Source organism: Ovis canadensis, chromosome X (assembly GCF_042477335.2).
Source record: "Ovis canadensis isolate MfBH-ARS-UI-01 breed Bighorn chromosome X, ARS-UI_OviCan_v2, whole genome shotgun sequence".
Classification (NCBI taxonomy): Eukaryota; Metazoa; Chordata; class Mammalia; order Artiodactyla; family Bovidae; genus Ovis; species Ovis canadensis.
The window spans coordinates 125,738,665-125,766,656 of NC_091727.1; the positions used below are offsets into that span (position 1 = coordinate 125,738,665).

Below are 27,992 nucleotides of genomic sequence, written 5' to 3' on the forward strand. Positions count from 1 at the left end.
GCCTGGGGGCCAAAAGACTCGAGCTGACATGACAGATATCTCTCATATTAAAGAGGAATTAAAAATAATTTATGTAAAGCTAATTTTTGCTCAGCCTAAGGAATACCCCCCCCCTTTTTTTTTTTTTTGGCAATTAGAGGATGTCCCAATGTGAAGGAAGTTGCCTTCGAGAGGGAGCTTTCTAGATTATCAGGGTGGTATTTCTGCACTGAGTGGGACGGTAGATATGGCCTCTAAAATTTCTTCTAAATCTCAGATTCAATGATTCTCTACTCATTTGAAAGTTACAGAGGTGGAAAAGATGGCTGACCAAGATGATCCCAGACAAAACATTCTCCTCTTGGTTTCAAAGCTGTAACCCCACAATATGGAGGATACTTGCTTGAGAAATCTGTCACTCAGGAACCAAATCAGGTGCACTCATACTTCTCGTTCAATTTCAGTCTTGGCATACAGGGTGAGATGGCACAGAGGGAGCGTGGGGAAGTGCCAAGGAGGAGGTCTCAGACACCAGAATTAGAGAACTGCTCACATCTGTTTCATGAAAATACTGGTATGGGCCAGTGCATAGGGTGAGCACACTTCCTTTCCTTCCTGGTCTCTCCCCGCTCAGACTCAATGAGCCAGCAGCACATTTGATGCAGGGATGGCGCAGAGGGTGGTAATTTCAGATCAGAGGTTAGAGAGCTGGGGAATGAGATATGGAGCCCTCACCCTTTCTGAAAATTGAAACAAAGAAAACTTGAGAATCTAGTCCCTGGAACTGCGGCCCAGGGAATGTCTCAGGGGATAGGGCCCTAGCGAGGGTGCACTATAGTATTTACAGGGCTCTGAATATCTCCCTGAAGCCTCTTGGTCGACAGTGCAAACCCAGTTATTGGTTCTGCTTTACACAAAACATGGCCAGACAGACTCTCCACAGCCCCTTTGCTGGAAATTAGGCTTCTTCCAGCTGCCATGGAGTCAAACTCCACTTGCTTTCCTCTTACTGTTACCCTCTCTCTGCCCTTGGCCAGAGGTAACTTATTGCTTTACAAAACAACCTTTTCTTCCCTGTGCCGCACCAGGTCCTATTTCACTCCCACCCACTCTCTGAGGGGTTCATCACCAGCATAGATCTGTGTACCAGGGCTGGGACTGCAGCTGAGCCCACCAGAACTTTGCCGGCACTTCGAGATTTTTCTCTCCATGTCCTCCCTTGAGTCATGCTCAGGTCTGCACTCTTAACCTTGGGACGGAAAAGCCAGAAATCTCTCAGACCCCTTCCTGAAAAGTCCTCTTTCTCCTTGGAACAAAAAGCACTTTCAAACATGGCTTTCCTGTTTTGTTTTGTTTCAATTTTCTGGTGGGTGGATCTGGAGTGGGCATCCCGTTTGCACATCTGGTAGGGGCACTTTCCAGATTTTCCTCATGACTCAGGATCAGTTTCTGACTGTTAGGCGGGGCCAAGTCTCCTGAATTTAATGCAGGGCACCTCCCCCTGTGAGCAGAGCTTGGTACAGCCCAAATAGTTTTCAGGTTAAGAAAGCCAGAATCTTTGTTCAGCCGCACTTACTGGACAGACTTTGTAGGGGTTACCTGGTGCAGAGCAGCAGCAGCGGCAGCGGCGGCAGCAGCAGCAGCAGCAGCAGCAGCAGCAGCAGCAGCAGCAAGTCTCCTGGGATAACTCAGGTGAGGAGAGCAGACATTCACAAACTCATCCCGCAATCTTATTTGCTGGATAACTGAGTATCTAAATGAAGTGAAGAAACTTGAACTTTATAGGTAAACTCCACAGCTATCGTTTTACAGTTTGTCTGGATTGAATATGTGTGCATAATAACAGTTTGTAAACTTCAAAACTAATGGAATTTTGGATTGCTTCTTTTGGTATGTCTAAGGTGGGTATTACCATGAGATTTTTCTGGTGATATCTGCTCAGGGTTTGTTTGTTTGGTTGCTGTCTTTTTTTTTTTTTTTTAATTTTCCATTCCTGGGAGGCTAGTGTAGGAGGGAGACCACATTGTCAGGGCTTTATTCTAGCTTCTACTGATCCCCAACCATGGACACATTGTGGAAATGCAGGCAAAATCTTGGAGCCACACTCTGTGCACAAGGTCTTTAAGCCTTGGCAGTGGGGTGCCTGGACGGTGCACTGCAGCGCGGGAGGGAATGGCTGTAAGGTCTTTCCTGTCTGCAGAGCTGGGACCCTCCTGTCCTGGTGACAGGTTGATCTCAACAATTTCAGGATAGCCTTGGTTTTATTTTCCTCTGATTTTTGCATTGGTTTAAACTTTGATTTTCAGCTGGGACTCTCTCCACAACCCCGAACTGCCCTGTTCTTGGGGCTCAGCAGGGCCACTTGACCAGAGCAGGCTGAGGTGAGAAGGGACTGGAGCATTGCAATTGAAAATTAGTTCTGAGGATTTGGGGCTTGAAATATAGTGAAAAGCACGGAGGAAAATTCAACAGGTTCTGCCATTCTGACAGTCACTTCTGGCTTCAAGATAAAGTATCCTTTGTCTGTATTAATGTTTTTATCGAAAATCAGCTAATATCTCATTTGCTAATCGTTGTTGTGACATTAAGGACATGTTATAGTCTGAAGGAATGTAGAAAAAGAATCTATGGAGGACGGCTAACTGGCATTCCTCTTGCAGTTTGTGTGTCTGTGCGTGTGTGCGCACACACGCGCGTGTGCCTGTATGAATACTTTGGATTTGAATAGCATTCTTTCTTTATCCTTGAGTCCTTAGCAGGCAAGGGAGTCTAAGCACTTGTGTCGTCAGGAATAGGTTAAAAAGCAGGCTTTTTGTATCCTTTCTGGCTTTCTGTATCCTTGGGTGTTTTCAGTTCCCAAATTAAAAGCAGAAAAAGCCCCTTTGTGACCCCCAAACAGTGTTTCTTTGATTAGCCTTGATTTGAAATCATCTCACCTTCTGACAGCAATTCAAAAACAAAACTCCTGAGTGCATTCTCATATGAAGAGGACAATACACATTTTCACAAGCGATGTCCTCAGGTTTTGCGTTTGCATGCTCCCCCAAGCTCCGCTTTCTTTTAAAAAACTGTGGTTAAAAACAAAGAAAACGACGAGTAAGGAGGTCCAGGTTTTAGTCACTAACTGTGTAACCTTGGACAAGTCCCTTTACTTCCCTGTAAAAGCAAGGAATTGGACTAAGCAATCTGCCTCTAAGAGTCCATCCAGTATAACATTCTAGAAAAATTGAAAGTAGGTTTCTGAAAGACTGTAAAATTAGAATTATAGGATGGGCTTATTCAAGCCAAGAGGGGGAGAAAAGGGTTAGGGGGGCAAATCAGCCAGAATGGAGAGGTGGAACAGAGGGGAGGTATTGAAAGGCAGAGGGGCCATTTTACATTGGTCTTTTGAATGTTTGTGAGTGTCTTATATATGATTAAATATCCTCATTTCCCAATAAGGACAAGAAAAAGATTTAATTTGCTCAAAATGAGTGTTTCCTAATACTACTGCCCTACATTGGTCTTCTCTGTAATAGTTAAAAAGCAAGTTCATATTCCTAATTTTTTTAGCTGTCCCCAGTAACACCCCGAAGTGAATGGGACAGCTGTTTTAGTCCCATTGCTCTTATGGGGAAACTGAGGGACAGAGATGTGATTTACACTAAATGATGGTATTTGGGACTTGACCCTGGATCTCCTGACTACCTGTGCTCTTTGTAGGATTTTGAATTTTTTTTTTTTTATAGAGGTCTGCAACAACGTAATTAAAGGAAATTGTGTTTTCTGTTTTTCTTGGAATTTCTTTGAACAGAGTCTTCTCTCTGGGCAGAGTAGATGTGTCCTATGTACGTTTGGGTCATACGACTTTTGTGGGGGCTTCCCTTGTAGCCCAGTCGGTAAAAGAATCTGTCTGCGGCACAGGAGACCTGGGTTCAGTCCCTGGGTTGGGAAGATCCCCTGCAGAAGGAAATGGCAACCCACTCCAGTGTCCTTGCCTGGAAAAATCTCATGGACAGAGGAGCCTGGTGGGCTGTAGTCCATGGGTTCGCAAAGAGTCGGGCACAACTGAGTGACTAACACTAACACTTCAGACCTCAGGATATCTGGCCAACTGTTTGAATCAGAACAGCCGTATGTTCCCCACAGCAGATATGTGCCCACAGGTGTGGCTATGCCTCTGCCTGTGTGGACCCGGAACATACTCTGCCATATAACATGTGGATGCTGGATTTTTATTAATTCTCCTTCTACAAGCCCTGTTTCTCTCATCCCACACAGCTGCAGGAGTGAGGATAAGGGGTCGCTCACTGTGCTGAAAGTGGCTGTGACTTCATGTCAGGGCAGAGTCAAGTCTTGAGTGTTCAATTTGCTCCGCAAACACCTAATTGCTTTGACCTCGAAATGTGCCCCAAGTAGAGCGCATGGGGAAAACTGGGGGGAAAGGAGAAACCCGCCAGAAACAACACCCCAGGGGCCCCCTTCCCTCCCTCTCTCCCTTCCTTAAATGCCTTCCCCTCCCTTCTCTCTCATCCCAATCGAAACCAGTTTATAAACCGCAGACTGAATTTCTCCTATCTGATCATCACTCTTGAATAAACTGAGAAGAATACACTTCTTAGAGCAAAATCTGGTTTCTACTCTAAGGCTGACCCACAGGTAAAGAACAAGCGATTTTCCTCTTAAGAGTTTGTCCAGCTGCCCAAGCTTTCCAGTTGAGGGAGCAGCAAAAGCTCCCTCTCCTAAGTGCGACCTCGTGTTCTATGTGGCAGGCTCCCTCAATTTCCCTTGGCAATTCTGAACTCACCACACCCTGGGGTGTGGAGGAGCCCTGCTCAAACAGAACGGCTGAAGACCATTATCTCAATACAAAACTCCACACTCTTTTACACCCAGCCTCCCATAATACTAGCCGTCTGAGACGCAAGGTCCCTCTTCTTAAATGCGAAGGTTCCTTTCGCTCCGTTCCCTTCGTTAGCTGAAGGCTCTCTTTCGTTGATATGCAAAGCAGCCCCAGCTTTGATTCTGTTTACCGACTTTCCTATATGTGGTCTTTAACCTAGAGGCTCCCTGATCTTCACAGCTGGATGCAGCAAGTTAGCAAAGAAGGAACATTCCCTTCTTCACTCTCTTATGCCCTGACAGGGCAAGTTGTTGATGATGAACCCAATTCCAAGTTTCTGAGTCTCTGAAAATTTTCTGAGATGCAATGGGATGAACCTTGGGATATGAAGGGTTCAGATTCTCCCATGCTTATCAAACCATGGAAATAAAGGGCCTTTTAAATATTCACCACGGCAATAAATTCTAGGCAGAGTGCCTCAAAGTTAGGTATCATGTTTACTTTGGAGGGTTTTCCTCATCTGAGCTAAAAACAAACAAACAAACAAAAAAAACAAACCCTTATTTAAGAAAACAGTGAGCAAAGGAAGCAGTGTGGTGTGGAAAAAGTCAGGACACTAAATCTGGTGTCACAGAGCCACCATTTTCTAGCTGCTCCTTGTCTGAGCAGCCATTTCTGAAGATACAAAATGAAGGACCCAGATAACATCTACTAAACACAGCTTTCATGAAGGGAATATGAGCTGAAATGCACCCATCAAGCAATAATTTGCCACACAAACATGAATTTTCTCCATAAGGCATTCATCCATTTTACAAATGTTTCCTGAATGATGGTTGTATGCCTAGCTCTGTGCCAAGCAGTGAGAGGGCTTACAGTGTATATTTTGCATTTATGGAGCCCTTTCTTTGTATTCAAAAACCTATACACTAACCATCTCATTAGGGACAGCCACAGAGTAAAGATAGGATAAATAGCCCCACTCCCCTGATGAGAAAATTGAGGCACAAAGAAACCAAGGTCACAACAAATGGAATATAGTTCTCCTGCTGCCTAATCAGAAATTGGGGTCGATTCTAGTCTGCAAGTCCAACAGGACGTGGGACTATAATTGTACTCTAACCAGAACCAGTCAAAGTTGAGGCTGGTAGGTTGCTTTTCCTTATTTCCTGTGCTCCTCCAGAATACTTGTGCCCTCACTCAAAGGCCTGAATTATCTGCACCAGCTGTACATCCTGCCTCTGTTAAAGTCAACTGGGATCATACCAGTTTTGAAAATTAAACTTGATTTTCTTCTCAGTTGATGCCATTCCTGTCTGTAGACAGGCCCTCTTGATATAATGGGGATTCCATTTGCAGGTTCCTGCCTGCCTCCCCAGTTGACCGGCTAACAAGGGAGACTGGCAGGGGCAGAGGGGCTTCCCAAGAACAGGAAATACTCATTTATCCAAAATGTTCCGGGACCAGGAGGCTCTAGCAAACTAAATATCTTAATTACCCCAGACGACCCCCCATTTGTGGTCCCCAGCCTCTGGCAATCCACCCAACCTTCCAGGAAAAGCCAAGAGGCACAGTAGTGTTTGTTATAAATTTGAGCACACGTGAAAATTGGGATCCATTTGTAAAAGACTCCAGAAGGGAGCCTGGGCACACATTCAGACTGGTTCCGATGCTGCTTAACAGAAAAGTATTACTGATACCATCCAGGATTTCACATACAGTGAAATAAACATTAATATTTCAAACCTATAGACAGACTTAAACCTGAAGACTGAAAGCATTTTGGTATTTGCAGCGTCCTGTAGCCTTCTGTTTGAAAAACAATTTCCAATAAACAAGTACTTGTGGAAAGAATTATTTTCAGCTTCTTAGTCCTTGGCTTCAGAGAAAGGGTAAGTTTGTTTACATATACTGGAGGTTGAAAATAACATCAAATTAAAGATTTTTTACGGTTTTCAAGTGGGGAGACTTCTTCACCAGTAAGGCATTTCAAAGTAATGCTGAAGGAACACAAAATGAGATAAAGAGGTCTGATTAATATTACACTTGTTATAAAATAGCAACTGCCTCATTAATAACTAAGTTTTGAACTGTGTTACTACACAGGTACTCTTGAAAGTGCTGATTAGCTTCCTGCCAAATTTGGTCCATTTTTTAGCAGATACTCTGACCTTAGCCTGATTCTTTTGTTTCACCCCTCATGTAATCACAGAATGTAGACACAGTTACCCTTAAAATAAATTTTTGAAATATTTGGTGCCATATAAATTTTACATCCCTGCACATTTAAACATTGACTGTCATGAGAGGATCATTAAAATCACTACAAATATATCTTTGTGAATCATGAAAAGGCATTGAAAACCCAGCTATTTAAAATCAAATTTGCCTTTCCAATTACCCTCATAAAAACCAGTTGTTAGGGACATCTGAGTGTGGGGCATTCTGATAGACATTGCCTAAAGAGCCACTGTATTAATTCTCTATTTAGCCATGATTTTTTTTTTTTTCAGAAAAGAAAGCAACAGTGTATTGCCATGGGATAAGAATCTATAGTCTACCGAACTGGTGTAATTGAATTTTACAGTCTGCCTTTTATCGCAGGCAAATGATTGCACACTAGACTTTTAAGAAGAAAGACACATACAAACTTTCTATCTTTCCTTGTCTTTGGAGGCCATCTGCTGAGCTCTGTTTTTTGTGTCAGTCTCCCTGGCCAGTAATAATGCAGAACTCTTTAATGATAAGAGGAAAGGAATTGTGTAAAAGGGCTCGTTAGAAGTGAAAGGGGCTGTTTCTCTTCCTCAAGCACAAAGTGTGTGGCCCTTCAAGGCACCAAATTATTCTGAACATAATAAAGTTATTTTTTCCACTTTCTCTTCAAATTCGGAATTGTTCTGTGATTGAACTTGTCTCTGCCAGTGGAAACTGGAACATTGCCCTTTAAATTATAATGGCTCGTGTTTAACTCTCAATCTTAACATTTATTATCTATTTTTCCAGTAAGATTGTTAAAGTGCATATTAACCCATTTGACAGATGAGGAAACTGAGACCTGGAAATGATTTGGATGCCTTACCCCAAGCCCCAAGCTAATTTGTTGCAGAGTCTGAGATCTCCTTTCCCTGACAATGGTGACTTCTCCTTTAAAACTAAACTCAAGTTGCCTAGATCCAGGAATAAATCACTGGGATGGCATCTGTTGGTCTAATCTCATATAATCTTTCAAAAACTTGAGAACTTCTTCCCTCAATAACAACAGTTTTCTCATTCTAGACGTAGTTTGACATTATGGGTCCTCCTCTGAAGTTCTTCAAAAACCAGAAGTACCAGGAACTGAAGCAGGAATGCATCAGGGATGGTAGACTTTTCTGTGATCCAACCTTTTTGCCTGAGAATGATTCACTTTTCTACAACCGACTGCTTCCTGGAAAGGTGATATGGAAACGTCCCCAGGTAACTTTGTGGTTTCAATTCCTGTCTTCCTCTTTATCTCTTTCACCACAATTCTACTTGGTTCACTATTTCACTCATACAGCCTGCTGTGTATAGACCAATTTAGCAGACAACTTTAATTTTTATACCACAGTATCCTTTTTATGTTTTTAGAGCACAGCAAAATTTAAAGGAAGGTGCAGAGATTTCCCATATAAACACCGCCTCTCAGAGTAGTACTTTTGTTACAACTGGTGAATTTATACTGACACAGCATTATCACACGTAGTTCATTATTGACCTTAGCGTTCACTCCTAGTATACATTCTAGGGGTTTGGACAAATGTATAGTGACATACATCCATAATTCTATAGTATTAGAATATTGTCACTGCCCCTAAAAATTCCCAGCAGACAACTTTATAATGAGAAGTTTTATTGATATGGGCTTCTGACTCTAACATGAGGAATCTTGAATTTTAATCACATTGTATCAGATTTAGTAATTTAGAAAGAACCAAAAGAGATACTGTTCTTGTTTTCTTTCGGAAGTTCATTTGAGTAAATATGGTAACTCAAAAAGCTCTACTCTCATCTCTTTACTAAGTTACCACTCACAGCAACTTCAAGATAATCTCAGACCAGTAAGGAGAAAACTCCTTATATAGGTTTGTTAGTCACTCAGTCATTTTCGACTCTTTGTGACCCCATGAACTGTAGCCCACCAGGCTCCTCTGTCTATGGGATCCTCAGGCAAGAATACTGGAGTGGATTGCCATTTCCTTCTCCAGAGGATCTTCCCAACCCAGGGATTGAACCCAGGTCTCCTGCATAGCAGGCAGATTCTTTACCTTTTCTTTACTCTTTATATATGGTGAGCATAAATGAAAAGAACTCAACAGGAACAAGATGGAGTTTGAACGGGGGGAGGAAGGCTTCTTTGCTGCTCTTTAGATATCATCATCTGCATCCCCCACTATTAGCAACGTGGGATCCAAGTAAGACTGTAGCTCTCTCACCACTTATTAATAGTTACTGTGGTTCTCTGTGGAGCATTTGTAGATGGTATCTCTAAAGCAAGTGTCAGAATCCCTTCAAAAGTCCTATGTGAGCAGGAGGTCAATGTATAAAATGATAGGATGATGGCATTTGGAGAATAAATAGTAACCTGGTTAAATCTAAAGAGTCTACCAAGATAGAAGGATATTCAATCTGGGCTCCTTCCCGAAGTGGGTGACCAGGTATACAGGTTACTTAGGGTTGTTATGAAATGCAAATTCGTAGACCTTCACAATATCCTGAAGACCTTTTGATCTTATTTCATGATTATACCTTTTTGAGCATTATTGTGGAACCATCTCAGTCAGCAACTCAAGATTTGCATTCTTCAATGAACAAGCTATGTCACTCTTTAGTGTCAATTTCCACAACTTGAACTCCTAAAAGGGATTCTTGCATGAGCTACTTCACTTTATGTAGGTTGCCACCAGGGGGTGCCAAGACACATGGATCACTTTAAGTTGCTTGTCTTCTTTATCATTCAAAGGCATGTCTCTGTTTTTGCCCATAAAGTATGATAGCCATTGAGAATATGACTTGGAGAAGTTCTCTCCATCAGAAGGAAAATTACAACCCCTGCTGGGTTTCTATGCCTCCAGTTATTGACACCCTTGTAGATCACTGACCTATCAACAAACCTGGAAAACATGAGCAGAATTCATTAGCCATACATTCAGTACAGAGAGAGGTAAGTTTTTTTCCCCCAAAACACATGAAGAAAATAGAAAATATGCTGTTTGAGAGCCACTCTGGATGGTGATATTCAGCGCCATCACTCTGTTTTGATAACTGGTTATGAAAAAAAAAAACAGAGGTCAGTAGGCTAGAAGTAGCTGAAAAGAAAGCAGGAAATTGAGGGAGGTTTTCTAGGGGAGGGTGTCTTTTGCAAATAGGACAGACTTGAACATATTTATAAGCTAAGGAAGAAATAGTAAAGTAGAAGAGATTAAAGACTCAGAAGAAAGAAGGGATAACGGATGGGGGTGAGGTCCTGGAGGAGGTGACAGGGGATCTGATGGGCCATAAAATCACAAGCCAACATGAAGCCGTTCCCCAGTTGTGAACCAAACCAGCAGTGCTTCCTGTACTGGCCCATCTTTAGGCACATCCTCCCCACTCTTTCTTGGCTCAGACCTTCGTCCTTTGCCTTCATCTTTCAAATTCTGTGGATTGAGTCCTAGATGGATTAGCACTGAAGAAAGAACTTAAATAACCAAGGCAATCTTCCATCTTGCCTCTGAGGTAAGTGATACTCCTTTGGAGATAAGGGAGTGTCAGAAAGAGAAGGGAAAAGGGGAACGCAGAAGAAGGAATCGCCATTTAGGGCTTGGCTGCTATTTGCCCAAATACTGTGTGTGGAGTTTTCAATACATTTTTTAAAATGCCATACTAATTTACAATGGCTTAGCAAGGTAAGTGGTGCTTTCCCGGTAGTTCAGTGGTTACAGACTCCACCTGCAATGCAGGAGACCCGAGTTTGATTCCTGGGTTGGGAAGATCCCCTGGAGAGGACATGGCAAACCACTTTAGTATTCTTGCCTGGGAAATCCCATGGACAGAGGAGCCTGGTGTGCTACAGTCCTTAGGGTTGCAAAAAGTCTGGAAATGACTTAGCAACTAAACAACAACAGCAAAGCAAGGTAGGTATTGAAAAATTCACTTTGATATAATTCTTTTTTCCCAGTGTGAAAAAGAAAGATAGATACTATGTTCATTTTATTGATGAGGAAACTGTGTCTCAGGAAGAAGCTAAGAATTTTCCCAGGTGTGGACTGCTAACAAGCTGGGATTTGAATCCATGTTTGACTTCAAAGCCTGTATTAGTTTTTACTCAACCACACTGCCATGTAAGGAACATAGATTTGCTTGTGTGTCTTTTGATAAAATACATAGCTTCCCTCCAGTGAGTTCTCACATTCCTCCTCACCATGTTGATGCTGCACATCCATTAACTGACCCATACCCTCCCTTTTGAGAGCATACTCTGAGCTTAGTCTTTATTCAGCCCAAAGGGAGAGTCAGTTGAGAAATATTTATGTAGCACTTACTCTATGCCAGCTTCTATGCAAGATACAGACAAGATCTGAGATGAGGGACTCCCATTATAGTTGAAGAGATAGATATTGAGCTATCAAAGAGTTAAATAATAAATGAATGCTGGATAGAGGAAATGCTACTTTAGGCATACAGACAGTAAATCAACATAGGGTTTTAAAGAAGGGGAGATCATGGTGTATTGAAGTGGTTGGGGAGGGGGGCCTCTTGCGGAGGGGGAGTAGGGGAAGAAACAAGGCTCTGGACCATCTGAATCTTCAAAAAGCTGGAGAGTAGTTTCCAGTCAGAGTGGAGGCCAAGCCTGTGGTCAAGAACCACGTCAAAGTTCTCTGGCTTCCCATTAGGAAAGCTGAGAGACAGCCCTAGACCTCTCTAAACTGGCTCAGGAAGACCCAATGGGTCGTTGGACTCACTGCCTCATTGGCAAGCAGGGTTATTTTTTGAAGACTCTAAAAGGGAAGAAGCACGATTAACCTGGAATTTTCTGTCTCTTGCCCCTCCCGAGTTGAATGGCCTCCATGTCTGTAAACATCACTGCTAATTGAACCAACCAACTGCAGTCAAGCCCCACCATCCTAGGGCAGGATTGAGCTCCTCTTTTTCCCACTTGCCACTTCTCTGCTGTGTCCTGAAGAGCCATTTTAGATTGACAGGGATTATGAGAAGGTTTTTCAGTTGTTCAATGCCAGTTCATTGGCCCATATCTTCCAGAGGAAAATCCTTCTCCTTAAGGCCTCCATTGGTCCAATGACCCCAGCTACTGGCCTTGCTTCCTGGGTACACAGGTATATTCCCCGAGACCTGTATTCCTGGGCTTTCCTGTCCTCCTGGACCTTAGAAAATTTGAAGAGCTGAGTTCCACTGAGTTACCATGTGATCCTAAAATGGCAGGTAGGATTTTTAGGCTCAAATCTAACCACCAAATTCCCACAGAAAGTCTCTTCTCCAGCTCCCTCCAGCCACTCTCCCCTCCAGCCTGCCTCTGGCTTTTTTTCCTGACTGACTCACACCCTACTACAATCGTGTCCTCGGGTCAGACTCAACTAATCTCCAACTAAAATGGAGCAAGGCCTTGTAGGGATTTGCACAGCCAGTAGTGGGAGAAGGCCCAGCACCTGCACAAGATCTGTTAGCTCTTCTGGTCAAGTTTTGAGTTCAGCCTCCACTACCACTGACCTTGCTCGGGTCTTCCACCAGGGAGTACTCTCCCTGGGGGCCATTTTGCTACCTTGTATGGGAAGAGGCTGATGAAGTTCTGTATTAAAGCAAAGGTGGGAGGAATGGAAGGAAAAGGAGGAGAGGAGATTTTAGAAGCTGGATACACAAGCCTCGGTGGTAGATTACATATGGTGGTGATGGTGGTTTAGTCACTAAGTCATGTGTGACTCTTTTGCAACCCCATGGACCATATCCCACCAGGCTCCTCTGCCCATGGGATTTCCCAGGCAAGAGTATTAGAGTAGATTGCCATTTCCTTCTCCAGGGGGATCTTCTCAACCTAAGGATAGAACCCATGTTTCTGGAAAGTGAATTCCTTTAGCAGAGGGGCCAACGTTGCCCCTGAGAGGAAGTCCACCTACATGTTGTGTCCAGAGATGGTACACTTTTCTAAGCATAACATAACTGTTTGAACTAGCTGGTAAAGCCCTCGGATCCCGAATGGAAACCCTAGGCCTTTCAGGATGACTTAGAATCCTAGACTTACTCGTAATGTACCTGCTACAGGGCCAGCCTCACTTGTAAGTGTCCACCCTGACCCCAGTCCCACAGGACTGCTGGACAGTCCGTAGCGCTTTTGAGAGTGCCTCTGTTCTTCTGGCCGCTGGTTTTCTAGGCAGCCTTTCACTTTACTGTGGTTCTTGAGGTTTACCCTGGACCTCAGTGTTTATTGTCAGCAAATTTCACCTGTGTAAAAAAAAAAAAATCACTAAAGATGTGGATGTGGTAAGTGCCATATACAGTTGAGGGGGCTCCAAACCTTATAATGGTAAGCCCCCTTCTCCCCCGACCCCGAGGAGTCTGGGAGGGGAGATGAGGTGAGGACAATGAGAGGGTCTTTCGGTGCTCAGCTAAGGCAACATATTGCCTAGAGACGCTACTTTGCTTGTAGAAGCCTTTGGCTCCGGGATGGGGGTCTGCAGAGAACATTCCTGGACTTACTCTTGGTGCTTGACTTCCTAGTTGTGTGTTTTCCTGCTAATAAGTGATTTGCCTTGAGAAACAGCCCAGTTCCAGGATCATGTTGAGTACGCCAACACAGCTGGGAACCATTAGGGGTTCAGCAATCTTCCTACTTCTCAAGCCACCCAAATATGTGACTGTGTGAGCTGTGACCTCTCCTCCAACTCCACTCCCTACCATTTCAGCAGAGCTTGGGCTGACATGTCCCATCTGCACTCTGCATCTCAGCTTTGACTTACAGGAAAATTTCTCCAGCCTTGCTTCCTTACCCCGACATGAATTATACCCAGTTGTCCAAATCTAGGGGAAAATGCAATGAGAAGCCATTTCATTGTTTTCAAATTTGTCACCAAAAAGTCCACTTGGCTGTAGATTTGTATTGGCTCATTACCCTTTACCCTTCTTACCTCCTTAGCTGTTTCTAGTCTCATTTCCTTAAAGAGGTAAAAAAAAAAAAAGTGGCTTGATAAAAATGTTCTCCCATGTTTCACATCATGGTGCTGACATACATAAGAGTTTGATTCATATTTAGTGGATGAGGTTGAGGAGATTAAAGCTCATTGGTAATATTATATTTAGCCTGGAACCAAAAGCTAAAACATGTCTTAGGCCAGACTGGGGGAGAGCTTTTCGGGGAGCATTAAGCAGAGACATAAAACCCTGGGATGGATGACAGAGAGCTGGTTGTATTTCCACCCCTGAAGAACTGCACAGTATTATCCTTTACATGGTGGCCATTAATAAACTTAAAGGGAAAAGGATGGGCTAGTTGATGTTTAGAGATTCTTTCTCTATCTGTATGTGAGGAATCTGAAGATTTAATCCTAGTTCTACTAAGTAGCTGAATGCCAGGAGGGGTGAGTTACTGCCTTTCTCCTAGCCTGTTTCCTCATTCGTAAAATAAACAGGTTGACTAGTCTCTAAATTCCTTTCAGGCTTGACAGTCTATGGACTGTTAACTTATTTTTTTAAACCCATTGTTAAATAGCCACCCATCATGTATGAAGAGTGGTGAAGTAAAACTGGGGCATGGGTCAGGTTATGAGAGGAAATGGAACATAAGGTGAGTTTTCCTTTGCCCAAATATATATTCTCCCATGATTACACATAGCTTTTCAAATGCACGTACGTGCTGTCTCACACACACACATGCATACACACACATTGTATATAAAATAATCACCTTCAGAGTAGTCAACAAGAGAATAATTATACAGTGCCTCTATTTGAGTTCTGCTTCCATGTCTCTTCGCTTATTTATATGATCCTTTAGGTCTTAAATAGAAGTTGACATACCAAAAGTGTTTGCTGAGCCTAGATCCCTGCTATGAATGAAAGCCTTGTGGAAATTCAAGACTAATGTGACCACAACCACTAATAACTCCACACAAAACCAGCAAGTAATTTGCCTTAATAACCTAAAAGCACACTTTTCCACATATCAGTGTTCACATTACTGATTTTTCATGCTAGGAAATTATTATATGGATTATCTAAGTCCAGGAAATCATGGTATAACTTTTCATCTTGCTCTGCATAAAATGGTAATGCATAGCTCAGAAAGGAAAAATTGGGTTTCATTTCATCTTAGAAAGGGCAAAGGAACAAACAGAAGAGAAAGAATATTAAAACTGAATTCACCCAACACACCTGCTCTATGCTCCATAAGTAGAAAAAACCAGGCAGTTCCCAACTCACGAAAAAATTTTGTCTTCTTCTAAGACAAAAAAGCAATGATGAGACACCTAAAAGAAAATGCCAGAAAATACAAAGTTGACGACCCACCTAACTCTCTCCTTTTGGCAAAAGGATGACCAATTAATCTTCAGTTTGGTCTTGTCCTTGCCCAGAATGTCTGTTCCTTTCCAGAGTTATTTTGGCTTTTAAAGAATATATGGAATGTTTCATTCTGTAGACCAGACCCTTCATCAAAGGGAATTATGTCCATTTAAAAAGAGTTTTGAGAACCAGAAAAATATAGATGTCTATTTAATAATTTTTTAAAGGATATATGTCTAGATTTTCTTTCCATTTGAGACTAGGATTTATTTTCTGCTGGGTAAGCAGAATGTCAAGGTACTGGCCAAAGGCCTCTTCCACGAAGCTGTCTCCAACTACCCAAGACTTCATTGGTATTTCCTGCCTTTGAACTCTCCAAGGGCTGATACTCTGAGTCACGCAAACGTGTCTTCAATTATACAGTGTCATGTATGTGGCTATGCCTCTATCCATGCCTGTCTCTCTACTCATTATACCTCCGTACCACTCCTGTGCCCAATTGCTAACTCTAGTCATTCTTAAGGCTTCAACCTGAGCATTGCCACTGCTATTCAAATTATTCCACCTCCCAGAAGGGAAACTTGGGGATCTTTCCTTCAGGCATTGGTTATACTTTGAAAATGCCTCTATTACTTCGTGTTGTAATTGTATTATTTGGGCCTCATTTTCCTCCTTGCAGTGGGAATGGCACAACTAATGATACATTAGGGAAAGACACACATAACACCCCTAGCAAATACTGCAGCCAGTCTGTCCAGCCTCCCTTGGAATATCCACTGGACAAAAAGAGTGTCTGTTGAAGTGCTCCTCAGAACAGTCTATTACCACCTGCTATTAGTGCCGCTGCCATCTGTAATTCATCCAAGGATGTAGGGAAATCTAGTTGCCATGGAGACCACTGTTGCCTTTGCTTTTTATTAGGAATGGATTTCATATATAAGGTCTCCTAACTAATTTTCCTAGAGAGGGAGAAGTATTAATGTCCACCTCCATCAGACCTTGTCTTTTAAATGCAATCACCCTTCCAAGTACAGGCACTTCAGGAAATCTCATCCTGACAAATAGGATCAAAATGTAATGTGCTAATCCCTTGCTCTCCTCTTTACAAGCTGGCCGCTACTGCAAAAACTATGTCTGAGGGCACCAGCACGTTTCATCCTGTCTCATTCTCACCCTCTCCTTCCACCCCCTCCCATGACCCTTTTCCTGTGGCTTGATGATCTACTGCTTTGTGTTTGTTCTCACCACCCCACAACCTTCCCTTTCTCCCACCCATGGAAGTCCTGGTCGTCTTTTGATCTTACCTCATCTGTGAGGTCTGTCCTGTGCAGCTGAGCTCACACTGTCTGATGGGAAACACAGCTCAGATTCTTAGAACCAATTGTTGTATCCACAGGACATCTGTGATGACCCTCGTCTGATTGTGGGCAACATCAGCAACCACCAGCTGACCCAAGGGAGACTGGGGCACAAGCCAATGGTCTCTGCATTTTCCTGTTTGGCTGTTCAGGAGTGTCACTGGACAAAGGTATTCTCTTTTCTGCAGGACCTCACTTGACTTCTACCTTCTTGTCTTCTTTAGTAACTTTAGGAAAAGTCAGCTCGTAACTTTCTTAGTTTGTTTAATTCTTGAAGTCAGAAGTATTCACGATTGGAGGTGACTTTCCTCCACTTAGTTTCACAAATACAGAAAGTTGAATGATTTTTACAGTCAACATCCATTTACTCACCTGCGTTCTGCCAGTAATGTTTGGCTCCATTTGCTTTGTCACACGTATTAGTTGATCTTTTGTTCACTTGCAGTACTTTGACTCAGTAGCTCTGCATACTTACACTCTCTGTACCTACTGGGGTTAAAAAAAACCCACTGAGAGCCAGGAATTCACTGACAGATACAAATAAAAGAAAAGGTGAGAAAGATGGAAATATATCCTTGAAAAGGTTCTAATAAATTATTAAGAGTACAAAAATTCCTATGGCATTTAGGCAGAGTTCAAGGCAATGAAGTGTTGATTTGGGACAAAGGTAGAGCATTTTCTTCAGAAAAACAATTTTAGAAGCTGAAAGTGTAATTGAATTTTAAAAGGAGACTTTCCAAAATGTGGAAAGGCGTTAATAAAATCTATCATCTATAGAATCTGCATAAACTCTCTAGGGTGGATCTCTAAAACCACAGGGGGCCTTGTGTTTTGAATAATTTTTGCCTTTTAAAATGCCTGGTTTCTAGGGCTGAATATGCAACCATGAATATGTTTGTGTAGACAGTTTCTCATGATCGACTTTGTAGATTATCTGTGGGAAATAATTTAAGCCACAACTTGCTGCCCCCCATGATCCTGTGTGTATTCAGTGCAAGCATGGTAATACTATTCTCAGCAAAACTGAACTGGGGAAGCAAAAATTGTGGGGGAAAAAAGCCCTACCAGGGACTTCCTAACTTAGACCCAAGCCAAATGTATTTGGTGTGCTTTCTGTTGCCCCATGAATTTTTCAGAAGTCAACTGTAATCTCAATATCTGAATATGGCCTGGTGTATAAAAGTTGACTGATTGAATGTTCTTATATTTCCAGACAATCCCCAACTATAAGGAACAGGAATGGGACCCTCGAAAACTAGATAAATATGCTGGGATATTTCACTTCCGGTTCTGGCATTTTGGAGAATGGACTGAGGTGGTGATTGATGACTTGCTGCCCACCATCAATGGAGACCTTGTGTTCTCCTTCTCCACCTCCATGAATGAGTTTTGGAATGCTCTGTTGGAAAAAGCTTATGCCAAGTAAGGAGGTGGGGGGTTGACTAGTCAGTGGTCAGGCTACACAAGGGAAGGAAGGTCATATTCATCCTTGGGAACTCATACTCATAGCTTAGCTTTGGGTGGGATGTCAGGCAGATCCAAGGCAGTGCTTTGGACCTGGAACTGGCCCTCCATAATTTTAGATAAGAAAGAAATAAGCTGTTCCAATTTCCATTAAACCCCTACCTGCTCCCTCAAAAAGGTGCCCCCTTTCTGAGGCTAATCTAAGGATCACATGACATTATGGCCTCAGATTTCCTCCTTATCTAATATTTACTGCTAGAAAGAAGTTTCATGCATGGACTTAGATCAACATAGCCTAAGCCTAGAAATATGACTATGGTCTCAAAATCTCTCTCCTTCTGTGCCTAGAGAAAAGCTAGCTGGTAAGGACTGCCTGTGCAAGCAGTGTTCTAATTTTGAGGGAACGAGATGTCCTAGACTTGGAAAAATAATTTTACAAAGATAACTTTGCATATTTGCCCCTAGGCTCCTTGGCTGTTATGAAGCCCTTGATGGTCTGACCACCAGTGATATCATTGTGGACTTCACTGGTACACTGGCTGAAACTGTTGACATGCAGAAGGGAAGATACACTGATCTTGTTGAGGAGAAGTACAAGCTGTTTAAAGAACTGTACAAGACATTTACCAAAGGAGGTCTGATCTGTTGCTCCATTGAGGTTTGTACTCATCAAAACGACTCTTTACTCACTTTTAGTGGAGGAGACCATGACATTTAGTGTGGAACATGACCCTAACCCTGGAGATCCAAGACAAGCCACTGTGAAACTCAGAAAGCTAACAATAGACACTGAGCCCTGGTGCAGAGGCTAAGGATATGTAACGTATCATCCTTTTGTACCAGTCATTCCAACCTGGTGATGCAGCATTCAAGCAGATATAAATAGCCTCTGCTAAATTATTCCTCCTACCTGTGCTCCTGAATGTGGAGGTTATAGCTGTTTGCTCAAAGAATTAACCAGTCCCCCGAAATTCTGATGCTCTTCACATCAATGTACTACCAGGAGTCATTTGTATTGTTTGAGTTGTTATATTAAATTATTTGCTTCTTTTCCTTGCCTTGCTTTGTGTCAAGTTAGGCAGCAGGAACAAATTTCATGTACATAAGAGAACTAGTATCAACCATACTGGTGTAAACCAATCAAGGAAGAGGAGGAGCCAAGCCTTGGCTCTCCCAATTCTTGTGCCCTTATGTATGTTTTTTTGTTCTCAGTTTCCTGACCAGGAGGAACAAGAAGTTGAAACTGATTGGGGTCTGCTGAAGGGCCATACCTACACCATGACTGATATTCGCAAGATCCGCCTTGGAGAAAGACTTGTGGAAGTCTTCAGTACTGAGAAGCTGTATATGATTCGTCTGAGGAACCCTTTGGGAAGACAGGAATGGAGTGGCCCCTGGAGTGAGATGTGAGTGGCTTTCTACTTTGATGGCTGCATCCCCCAAACACTATGCCTTCTCCCAATCCCATCCTTCAGGCTGCTAGTGGGCTGTCAATGCTTACTGACATCTGTGGGTCCTTCTTGGGCATGGAGTCTGTGACTTAGCTAACAGTGAAACAAAGCTGTCCCAGTCCTCATGCATTCTGTTCCTTTGGCATCCTGCTTCCTGTAGGACATCAGTGGCAAACATACTGGCTTATTCTTTTGTTCATTTGCCTTTAGTTCTGAGGAGTGGCAACAACTGACTGCAGCAGATCGCAAGAACCTGGGGATTGTTATGTCTGATGATGGAGAGTTTTGGTAAGAAGTTTTCTGTGCTAAGAGAATTGAGGCTTTCACATGGAACTGCAGGGGTAGGTATTAAGTACCATCTTCATTTCTTTCTCCTGCACTCCTTCCATTCAGGATGAGCCTAGAGGACTTTTGCCGCAACTTCCATGAACTCAATGTCTGCCGCAATGTGAACAACCCACTTTTTGGCCACAAGGAGCTGGAGTCGGTGGTGGGATGCTGGACCGTGAATGATGATCCCCTAATGAATCGTTCAGGAGGCTGCTATAACAACCGTGATACCTTCCTGCAGAACCCCCAGGTTTGAACCAAATTCTTTCTGTCTTCAAGTTATCAAGGCAATAGGGCTTTCCTGGTGGCTCAGACAGTAAAGAATCTGCCTGCAGTGCAGGAGACCTGGGTTCAATCTCTGGGTCAGGAAGACCCCCTGGAGAAGGGAATGGCAACCCACTCCAGTATTCTTGCCTGGAGAGTTCCATGGACACAGGTTGCAAACAGTCAGACACAACTGAGCAACTAACACTTTCACTTTTCACTATCAAGGCAATAGGAAGCCAGGTCTCACTTTGGAATGTTTCTTTGACATCAATTCTCCCACTGGCCACTATTGTATAATATTCATCAACCAAGATGAAGAGGGATGGGCTCAGATGCTTGTAAGGCACAGTAGACTGTGTCTTTTTGCAGAGATGTGATTTGGCAACATTATCAAATCCAAGCCACCTCCTCTGGCTGCCTCTCTCTTGGCTATATTGCTGGTATGCTTTGACACTCCCTGCCTCCTTGTGATGGCCCCACATTGGAGAGAAAGGATCTGCCCTTTGATGCTTTCTCAATTCTTTTTTATATCTTTACTGCCGAATTGCTCCCTGGGGTGCACACTTACTATATGTGTCCTCTTTCTCAGGCAGGTGATTCTCCTGAACCCCCTCATTATGACTCCCTTTTCTGGTCTAGAATCCCAGGTCATTAGTCCCAGGATTTGAATCACTACGATATCGATGAACCCATTCCCTTCACCTCCCATTACAATGCTATGCCAGGTGACACATTAGAGGTCTCAAAGCAAAATTTACAAACATCCAAAGCCTGAACCTATAATAACCTTGATGCTTTGATCCACAAATGTGCTGATGAGCTAACCCACAGGAGACAAGAATTCTGACTGTACTGCAGCCTTAGCCATGAGTGTTTTCTTTCCATGAACCTCATTGGCAGCCATTTTGAAAGATACTAAATTTGGTGGGCTGCTTTACTTAACTCATACTTTTCTCTTTTCCTTCTACCTTAATTGTCCCTAAAGAGAAGAAAGCTCCTATTACCACCTCCCTTCATTTACAACCCTGGAAATGCTTTCATTGTCAGGCACATATACCAAACTGATGAAATGGGCTTTTTTGGCTTCAGTGTTTAAGTGTCTTCACAGGATAGATCTATGGGGGCCTTGTGAACCTATGATTTTGCATCTGTTTCCTGTTTCTTTCTAGGAGGGAAAGAAAGACACACACACTCACACGCACACACACACACACACACACACACATACACACACAGAAACAGAGACAGAAACAGAAAAAGAGAGAGATAAAGAGAGACAGAGGAAGAGAGAAAAATAGGAGGCCCTTTGGACTCACTTCCCAATGGCATGATTCCCCAAATTGTTTGGAAAGTCTCCAACGCAGCCCTGTAGCTTCCCTATAATAGTGATAGCAAAGCATCAATTCACCAAGGAACTGCATCCAACTGCTCCCACAAGTCACACATCTGGGATGGCAAAAAGAGGTTAGCCTGGGGGAATGCTGCTGTGTCCGGTTAAGTCAAACAAGAATGCTTTCTGTCTTTATATTCTTGATTTTTCCTATGTACAACTTTAAAAATAAGGAGATAATTGGGGAAAAAAAGACCAAGAGCCTAAGCAATAATTGATTAAAAGAAAGCATACCCTCTTTGGAATCAGACGCCTGGGCATGAAGTTGTGTCTCTCAACACATGCTGAATGCCATAGGGAGAAACAAACATTAGAATTCACAGTTAGCAAGTCAATGAATTATCCAAGGTTTCATTGTCTGGTCAGTGGCAAAGCCCAGAACATAACCCAGCTCTCTGCTTTGAGAGGTAGAGTGTTCCACCCTGACATTTGAGCTGACCCAGCTAAAACAGAAGTGTGCTAACTAAACTCCTTGGTGGCCTCTTTTCTCTAGTACATCTTCACTGTGCCAGAGGATGAGCACAAGGTCATCATGTCTCTACAGCAAAAGGACCTGCGCACTTACCGCCGCATGGGAAGACCTGACAATTACATCATTGGCTTTGAGCTCTTCAAGGTAAAAATAGGCCTTTGGAGCAGAGACAGTAATGGCAAACAGTGTCAAAATTAGAATGCCTTGGGGTTAAGGGAATTAAGAATGGTGGAGGGATGAAGCTAGTAAGAGGACCTAGAATCTTCTAAAACCAAAAAAAAAAAAAAAAAAACCAGCTATGATATGAGTGCAATGGAGCATTTCCTTCTCTTGCATTTCCAGGTGGAATTGAACCGCAAATTCCGCCTCCACCACCTCTACATTCAGGAGCGTGCCGGGACCTCCACTTACATTGACACCCGCACTGTGTTTCTGAGCAAGTACCTGAAGAAGGGCAACTACGTGCTGGTCCCAACCATGTTCCAACATGGCCGTACTAGCGAGTTCCTCCTGAGAATCTTCTGTGAAGTGCCTGTCCAGCTCAGGTGCCGTTTCCTTGGCCAGCCCTGCCAACTCCTATTCTGGGCTTTGCCTCCAAGTCCTAACCCCATTGGCCCTCTCCCCCTAGATGGATACTCAGAGGGCCAAGTTGTGCAAGTCAGGTTTAACTGAAATGATGGCAGGAGAACTGTGTCTCAAAAAGGGGTGGTTTGTGAGGAATTCCTCGTGGAGGTCTGGGCTTCAGCACTCTGAGCTGCCATTTAAGGAGAACGGGCCTATAGCCTAAGTTTTTCCGCTTATACTTTATCTTCTGTTCTCTGGCTGACTCTCTCTTCTCTTAAACAGCTGGCCCTCCTCATTGCATCTCTCTTATGTTCTGAGTGCTGGGTCACCAAAGCTACCTTTTCACCCCAGCCCTGCCTATTCTGATCTTTATCTTCTGGGCCTTAAAGCAAGGGGAAAGGAAAACATACCCATAAAACATAAGCCATGTCTGGGGAGGAATGGGCTAGGCCCCTTGGCATTTCATGTTTTTCAACAATGAAGTCTGCTTTGGCTAGCCTTTCTCCTCATCAAAGGGCATTCGTCGTGGATGACGTGTCTTCCTTTTGATGTTCCAGGGAGCTGACTATGGACATGCCCAAGATGTCCTGCTGGAATCTGGCTCGTGGCTACCCCAAGGTTGTCACCCAGATCACGGTGCATAGCGCTGAGGGCCTGGAGAAGAAGTATGCCAATGAAAGTAAGAAATGCAGGGCTGTCTGGGAAAGCAAAATGCAGCTTCACTTATTGCATATATGATTAGAAAAGATGGTCACAGATGAGTCTCTCCAGTGGTATTTTCAATGTAGAAAAGTCAGAATGGCTGTCAACCAAGTTAGGAAAATGGGATATAGATAAACAAGGTCCTACTGTATAGCACAGGGAACTATATTCAATATCCTGTGATAAACTATAATCAAAAGGAATAGTTAAAAATAATGTATATATATTGTATACATAAAATATATAAATATACATATATATTTAAAGGATTGTATATTGTATATATATGTATATATAGTTAAAGGATATATATATGAATGTGTATATATATATAAAGGATTGACAGAAAAGTTTGTTTGGGTTTTTCCACGACATCTTACAGAAAACCTGAACAAACATTTTGGCTATAATGAATCACTTTGCTATATAGTAGAAATTAACACTATGTTGTAAATCAACTATAATTCAATTAAAAAGGAGAAAATGGGATATAAGTGTCTTTGGGGGAGGCCTGTCTAGTATTCATTTTTATATCCTTCTATAAAATATAGAAAAGAAAAGGAAAGTAGACACCAAAGTCCTAGGTCATTCTACTAACCAGGTGTTGTGTTAAAAGTCCCTGAGTAGACTTAGTGAGATCATTTTGACTATCCACGAAGAGGACTTTTCATCATTGCATTCAAAATAATGGTTACTTTGTTTCAGCTGTAAACCCATATTTGATCATCAAATGTGGAAAGGAAGAAGTTCGTTCTCCTGTCCAAAAGAACACCGTTCATGCCATTTTTGACACCCAGGCCATTTTCTACAGAAGGACCACTGACATTCCTATTATAATTCAGGTAAGGATGTGAACAGGGACCAGCAGAGTGGCTCCTATTCACTACTAGATACTAGATGATCCCAAGTGCATCACAGATGACTAGGATACAGAGCAAGGGTTATTTTGGGTTATTTGTTTTGTACTCAGATACCTCCCACTAGGCACAATCACTGACTTCCTTATGAATGTCCATTCTAAATATCTTCTCCTCCACATATTTCATTGTGGCTAGAAACCCACATGCTGTCAGATTCACATGCTAACATAGGCACGGCAAATTCCCATGGAGGGAAGCATATGCCAGTTCACATGGCCCTCAACCTGCTAGGTCAGGATGGATCACTATGGTTTGGCTGTGTTCCCCTGACTTACTGCTTCTGACCAGCTGCCAAGTTTGATCCTGAACTCTGCTTTTCATCTCTGCTCTTTGAGGTACTTTCCCCCTACTCAGAGCAGTATTCGGGAAAAGTCCTTGGTTTTTAAACAGCCCTTTCTAAGTCCAGCATTAGGTTCCACATGCCACAGGGGCAGAGTCCAGTGTCACAGAGAGGGTTACTCACCTTCACTCTGTTGGCTTGTCTCTCCAGGTATGGAACAAGCGAAAGTTCTGTGATCAGTTCTTGGGCCAAGTTACCCTGGATGCTGACCCCAGCGACTGCCGTGAACTAAAGTCGCTGTACCTGCGTAAGAAGGGTGGCCCAACCGCCAAGGTGAAACAAGGCCACATCAGCTTCAAGGTTATTTCGAGCGATGACCTCACTGAGCTCTAAATGTCCAGCTCCAGGGAAGCCTGACAGAGCTCTTCCATCCTTTCATTTTCTGTCAGATGCTAGATTTTATCTAAGATTACCAATCTTTTGAGAGAAAAATTAACAGTAATTAACTTTCCTTTTCTTCTGATAAATTCCCTATACCTCTCGATCTGAGTAGCATAAGTAGCTACATAACCTATTTACCTCCAGCAGCTGGACAGGGGGAGGTGACAGTCCCATCTGGAGATTAGACAGATGTTGGCCAAGATAAAAGATCTCTGGGGCTTCTAGGGGTGAGAGTCGAGCAGGACAACATCAGCCTGGATACTCTACCAATGTCATTGCTGTTTTCAGGTCCCCAATATGTCTCCCCTGTAGGGCATATTGAGGAAGGGGAAGGGGTGATCGAGGCCAAGCAGGTCTAGCCTGACATCCCAGCTCCTGACTGAACACTACAGCAGTCCCAGCAGCATTTTATACAGCACCCAGAGTCTGGTCATACGTCCCCAGCCCTTACCGCGATCACTACCACCACCATCAGCCAACACCACCATCAATCTCCACCTCTGGAAAGAGTAGTCCTGCCCTAATTCAAGTCACCCCCTACAGTAGGTTTTACCTTCATGTTGAGGAAGCTTCCTAGGTGCTTAATCAAGAGCTAGAGTTCCCTGAGGCTCAGACAGTGGAAAGGGCCCGAGCTCCAGCTCCACGGAAACCAGCTGTGTGCCACAAGAGGGAAAAGTGGAAGAAGCTGCAGTGGGAGACAAAGCCTCTGTCCCCCACCCATCCACACACACCTACACTCACACACGCGCACATGGGCGCGCACGAACTACCATTCAGGCAGTCAGTGGGCAAGAGGAAAGATGAATAAGGACCACACAGGATCAAAGAATGAGAGTCCATCCAGGCATAGTTCAGCCAGTTCGGGGCCCCTGACTGCATTGTGAAACCTCCTGCTGCTGCTAGGTTTACAAACAAGCCCATTGCCCTGTGCCTTCTAATATCATTGGTACTGAAGACCCCATCTGGGGGCTTGAGCCCTCTCAGGCTTCCCAGCTGGGAAGCATCACTCCCTGGGGGTGTTTGTTTGTCCTCTTGTATTTTTTCAGTCATTCTACAGAATTTTCTCTGAAATGTTCTTCCCTCCACTTCATCTATCAACATTTTATCCCTCCTTCAAGGCCCAGCATAAATGCCACATCCTCCATGAAGCCTCTCCCCATCCTCCAACCTCCACCTCCTAGAATATCTCAATGCTTCTGCAATAATGAATAAAATGACATAGCTGTAGCCCTTAGTCTAGTTTAGCACGCAATCATTTAAAAAATTATTTTGTTGATTATTTTTAGCTCTCTCTTTCCTATCGCGTTTTTTGCTCTAACTTCTCCACTGCCTCCACCGCAATGCCTTATATAATCCAAAGCACAATAAAATTCACATTTAATTAACTGACTAGTCTTGACTTGATTTGGCGGCACCGGAGAGATGGCAAGAGTAGCCATCTGCAGAGACTCATTTGGGAGCTGTTCAAGGGGTGGGATGTGGGGTGAGGGAAGGGATACTTGGTGTAACCTGAGTCCAGGCACGAGTCTGATGAATGTGGAAGCCTTGGCTCTATTCATCCTGGTGGGGGTGGGGCTGGTAGATTGGAGAAGGGGGTTCCTTTTCTAGTTGGGATATTTGTGTGGTGTCCGGGGTTACATGGTTTTGAAACCCCTCTGAGATTGGACTCAAGGCCAAAGTTACAGTGGCCAGGTCATTCAAGACTTCACTCACTCCTGCCACACTCAACTTCACCTCTGCCCATTTTAGGGTAGGCTGTGAAGAAAATTCCTTATTCCTTGAGCTCTGCCTCGCGACAGGAGAGGATGCCCACGCAAAGGAGGCATCCCCAAGCTCCACAGGACTGTCTTCAAGCACAGTTCTCATTCCCTGTCCTTGCAAGGCTAACCCAGACACACTAGAGATGAATTCCTAAGTCCAGGGTGTTTCCAGGCAGAAACTTTGTCAGAAATGAAGTATCCAATACAGATGATGTAATAGCTCTCTATGGTCACCAGATGGCACTATGATATCACGATTAAACTCAAATGCGCTACCATTTTAAGAATGAGAAATTTTTTCCCTAATAAAAAGGTAGAAAATGAAAAGGACTAACAGTTTTTTGATTGCCTGCTATCTGTCAGACTCCAGGCGCTATGCTTTAAAAATGAGAACTCATCTGAATTCACTTAAACGTATGAAGTGTTGTCATTGTCTCTGTTCTTCAAAAATGACATGAAGGAACAGAGAGGCTAAATAACACATAAATAAATAACAACTCAAGGTTGCTGGTCAGTAATTATATAATGATTATTAATCAGATAATAATGTCCATTTGATGCCTAAAACTTGAGCTTTTTCATGAAAATATGCTGTCTCCAGAAAGTGGTAACATTCCCTACATCTGTATTACCACCTGTGTATCCATAGAAAAAGTGTGCAAATAGCACACCAAATGTTTCTCTCAGAATCCTTACCTCTCTAACTTATATACTCATGTGTATACTTAAGTATGCACATATATAATGTCAGTCAACCTGGTCTTCCCAGAATAAATCCAGTGCATGAACATGTATCAATATGTATTGGATAACGACATAAATGACTTTCAAAATAATAACATTGGGTGAAAGAAGTAAGGGGGGAAAAGGGTGCATCCTGCCTGGTTCCATTCACATGAAATCTCAAAAATGCAGACTATTCTATCGGTTTAGTTCAGTTCAGTTCAGTCGTTCAGTCATGTCCGACTCTGCGACCCCATGAATCGCAGCACGCCAGGCCTCCCTGTTCGTCACCAACTCCCGGAATTCACCCAAACTCATGTCCATTGAGTCAGTGATGCCATCCAGCCATCTCATCCTCTGTGGTCCCCTTCTCCTCCTGCCCCCAATCCCTCCCAGCATCAGGGTCTTTTCTAATGAGTCAACTCTTTGCATGAGGTGGCCAAAGTATTGGAGTTTCAGCTTCAGCATCAGTCCTTCCAATGAACACCCAGGACTGATCTCCTTTAGAATGAACTGGTTGGATCTCCTTGCAGTCCAAAGGACTCTCAAAAGTTTTCTCC

General features: G+C 43.2%; 1 protein-coding gene across 2 annotated transcripts; it reads left to right on the forward strand.

Annotated features, from left to right (window-relative positions):
* The first annotated feature begins 861 nt into the window (after positions 1-861).
* Positions 862-26,334, forward strand: CAPN6 (calpain 6). 2 transcript variants are annotated; one of them, XM_070290904.1, is made up of 13 exons: positions 862-1,671; positions 8,078-8,257; positions 16,707-16,838; positions 17,882-18,090; positions 18,598-18,790; positions 19,345-19,538; positions 19,794-19,871; positions 19,977-20,163; positions 22,064-22,186; positions 22,385-22,587; positions 23,164-23,285; positions 24,014-24,150; positions 24,719-26,334. In XM_070290904.1, the coding sequence occupies exons 2-13, from the start codon at positions 8,093-8,095 to the stop codon at positions 24,899-24,901; spliced, it is 1,926 nt and encodes a 641-aa protein (XP_070147005.1). In that variant the 5' UTR covers positions 862-1,671; positions 8,078-8,092; the 3' UTR covers positions 24,902-26,334. The 2 variants fall into 2 exon arrangements, with proteins under 2 accessions (XP_070147005.1, XP_070147006.1); XM_070290905.1 differs by lacking the exon at positions 862-1,671 and adding an exon at positions 2,016-2,360.
* The last annotated feature ends 1,658 nt before the right edge of the window (positions 26,335-27,992 follow it).